The 3,847-nt window shown below is 41.1% G+C and overlaps 1 protein-coding gene across 3 annotated transcripts in view; it reads left to right on the plus strand.

The window, feature by feature from the left end:
- Positions 1–2,076, plus strand: part of CLUL1 (clusterin like 1) — a 220,371-nt gene extending 218,295 nt beyond the window's left edge. For all 3 annotated transcript variants that reach the window (XM_078685688.1, XM_078685689.1, XM_078685686.1), the window contains one exon: positions 1,814–2,076. In XM_078685688.1, coding sequence (XP_078541814.1) covers positions 1,814–1,829 — 16 coding nt within the window. In that variant the 3' untranslated portion in view covers positions 1,830–2,076. The remainder of the gene's footprint in view (positions 1–1,813) is intronic.
- Positions 2,077–3,847: the final 1,771 nt, after the last annotated feature.

Genomic DNA, 3,847 nt, shown 5'->3' on the forward strand with positions numbered 1-3,847 from the left:
AAACAAAATGGATGCCGTATCTAAAATGGAACCCGAGGGTTCAGATGGAAAAAACCCGTAAAGGAGACGAACCCTTCTAAGTAGTGTAGCGTAAACGCATACACCTACTAATCTCGTCATTTACGGTTCATAGATACCAAACTCGTCCATATCCGAGAATGCCCAAAACGTCGTAATGATTCTCACGGAACCTCAGCCTCCTGAGGCCTGCATACACATTGTCACCTACCATGGAATGGGTTTTCTTTAATAGAAAACCATTACAAGATTGACGGTCACACGTACGCAGGAATCTTGATACATGTGCACATATGTGATGGCAACAAGCTTTGACAAAGCCAGTAGCTCTGCCTTTTAGGGCCAAGACCTATTAGCTTTGCCAATGTTTGTTACCTTTAGAGGTGACAATTAGAAGGAACGTTAACACCTACAGTGAAGCAGCCTTAACGCAGCAGAGGAGCAGCTTCAGAGCTTTAAATGTAGCCATTCCATCCAGCTTTAAACGTTTTGGGCTTGATTCACAAGGGTACCCTACACTTTTGAGAAATGTAAGTAGTTCTGGATTTAACTGCTGATTTTTTGTAGTAACTTGCACTTGACTTATGTGAATAGGCAAAAGTAGTAAACTTATTTAAAAGTGTAAATTACTTAAAAGAGGTATACATTTGTGAATCAGGCCCATAGTGGTAATGGTAAGGGTAAGGGTGTAACTACAGACAAAGCAGAAGATGAGGTGGGAATCACACAGGTGAGAGATTTGAGGTTTTCTTATCCAGTGACCTCGACATCTCTAAAACAAGGGGGCATATTATCAAGGACCGGTGTTAGAATTATCGCCGTTTTATCGGCAGGAAACTGTAGATAAAACGGCCTTGATAATACGCCCTTGTTAATTCCCATAGAAGCCCATGTTCTGATGTTAACATGGGCTTCTATGGGAATTAACAAGGGCGTATTTTCAAGCCCATTATCGCCGTTTTATCAGCAGTTTCCTGCCGATAAAATGGCGATAATTCTAACACCGGTCCTTGATAATATGCCCCAATGTCTCATGGCAGTCGAGAAAACCTGACAAAGGTTGGGGTGCATGTGGAAGAGCAAACGAGCTGTATAAAACAAGTGAGCAATGCAACAGACATAGTAGGTGGGTATAGCAGTATATATCTCCTGTCAATATCAAAATCAATGGAATAGCTTCCACCACACCAGCCGAAAATATACTGTACCTCTGAGCAGTGCTTAATTTGAACACCAGTTCAGGACTTGTTCATTTTTGGTAGGCACAGGGAGGTTACGTGATTCGCCCAGAATCACAGGACGTTGAGCTGGCGCTGAGACTGGAACCAGGTTCCCCAGCTCCAAAGTTGGCAGCTCTGGCCATTAGGACACATCCTTTCCCAACTTGTATGGTTTGTTGGTTCTGTGCTGGGCAGCGCTAACAGGAGAAATCGGCTAGTCCCAGCTGCCTCCTGACTTATTTTTTTTACATATAAACCACTGCCTCTGAGACATCTCTTTATCAAAATGACCAAGTTAGGTGCTGCTGTAGAGAGGAAACGGAGACATTGTCATGCTTTCTGCCCAAAAGTGTTGCCAGTCTACTGCACTCCGAGGTAGGTAACTTACAAGAATAAAATCTCTGTAAACACGGCCTGAATGGCTGGAATTGTACTGAATATGGTTTTAATTTCTGTTCCACCCAGCCCCAAGAAGAGAACTCTAAGTACCTGAAACAGAGCTGGTCACTGTTCACTTATAAATCTTTTGTTATGGCATATAGATTTACTAAAAGTGTGACTTCTTATTTATTCAGGCAAGGACATGAATGAAATGTGATCAGTGGAGAAGCCAGACGACTGCTGTTTCACGCGAGGACCCATCGAAATTCAATACAGAGGAGCCGCGCCTGTGACTCTCTGTGCCCAAGAGATATCGATCCCGCTGCAATCTCAATATTACACATCACATCTCCTTGACATATCATCGCTAAAACTGATAAATCCCCATCACCAGAGAAACTAAGCAAGGATGGGCACGATCCCAATTCATTATTTATTTATTTATTCTTAAAGCTGTAGAGAATCAACCATTCTAAAGCTTTCTTTGTGTTGTTGTGTAGCTTTTCAGTACGCTTTGTAATTAAATGACCGTGTTTCTTTTCCTTGTTGGTAATGGACTGTTCATTTAACTATGGTTACAAATAAGATGGCTGCATTTTATAGCTGTAGGATGTGTGATGCTTGAGTGCTTGATCTGGAAATATAGAAGTACTGGTTCTCGCTATGTGTTTCATTAACTAGGCAGGGGTTTAGCCAGTTTATTGCATGGACTGAATGGCTTGTGTGCTTAGAAAGTATATTGTACACAAGTGATACTCAAAGTGCGGCCCTCCTGACCTTTACATGCGGCCCCTTGTCCAAAGAAGCACTGGGATGCTGTTTGCTCGACTCCACAAACGTAAAAAAAGGTGTTAAATAAACAGGCAAACATTTCTTTAAATATTGTTTGAATCTTGCATCAAATGTGTAAAATATGATAAAGTAAATTCACAAAGTGTATTTCATTAACTTTCATAACCGATTAACCTTTGTACATGAGGTTATATCAGTGCCCTGAGAAATATTTTTTTTAAGTGATAGTTTTCAAACAATAATGTAAAACCGTGCATGCTTCCACCCACCCTGACAAGGGAAACATCCTTTACAACGAAACTTTTACAACGCACTACCATTACGACACAACTTTTACAACGCAAACCATTACAACGCATAGCGCTGGGGGGGGGGGCGCTCTAGGATAGGGAATGTATTTAATATACTATCCAACACCTTCCCTACTATCCACGGGGACTGGAGTTGGAATAGTAAATTAAATAAATCACTATCCAGCGCCTAAAAGCACTATGTGTTGTGTGGTATGCGATGTAAAAACCGTGTTGTAAAGGTAGGCGTTGTAAAAGTATGCGTTGTAACGTCATACATCCCCCTGACAAAAATGCCATTAGTGAACTAAGAGGCAAGTCAGTTGTTATGTGCACCCTTTGGGCAGCCTGTGTTCCTATTATACTTAAACAACAATATAGTATATTAAACCAAACACGGAAGGTTTCGTACAGAGCAATCCTGAAGTCTTGTATTTGGAGGTCCTCTTATATGTAATAATGAAGCAAATGGAGGGAAATGAAATAAAACAATTGCCTAAGATCACACAGTTTGATCAGGTAGGGAAGCCGGGATTGATCCAAATTTTCTAGTTCCACATGGGGCAAATCAGCCACTACATGTATATGCTCAGCTTCCCCTACACCCACCTTAACTCACTCCCTAGCCCCTCGACAGCCACTCCTGCTGTCTTCAATGTGGCCCTTGGTCACATCACAGACCAAACTTTTTGGCCCCTGCCAAAATGTTTGTGAGTACCCATAATGTACACCATCCTTTATATTTTGTACTCTGGTGTCAAAGAGTGGTAAAGTAGTTGATTATAGGAAAGAACCATTCTTTAGTCCTGGCTCCCAGGTTTGTCTTTTTTCCTGCATCTAGAGTTTAGGAATATTTGTTCATCTGGCATTCCTGTTATTTTTTTATTTTATGAAAACATTTGCCACACTCAGAGATCAGTAGGTTGAGTGATATGTCACTTACAAGATTGAGGTTGGATAGGGTTAAACAAACAGATGATGGCAGAGGAGAAAATAAACATTTAGAATGAACGCAAAAACAGAACAGACGACTTCCCAGCAACTCATTAAGGATATGAGACCTACAACAATTGGTTCCAATAGGTTTAGTTATCAGAAAAAAAAACGTATTTTCATCACCTCTGCCATGTCCCTTTGTTAAACAGG

The sequence above is a fragment of the Lissotriton helveticus genome, chromosome 4_1, assembly GCF_964261635.1.
Source record: "Lissotriton helveticus chromosome 4_1, aLisHel1.1, whole genome shotgun sequence".
NCBI classification, from domain to species: Eukaryota; Metazoa; Chordata; class Amphibia; order Caudata; family Salamandridae; genus Lissotriton; species Lissotriton helveticus.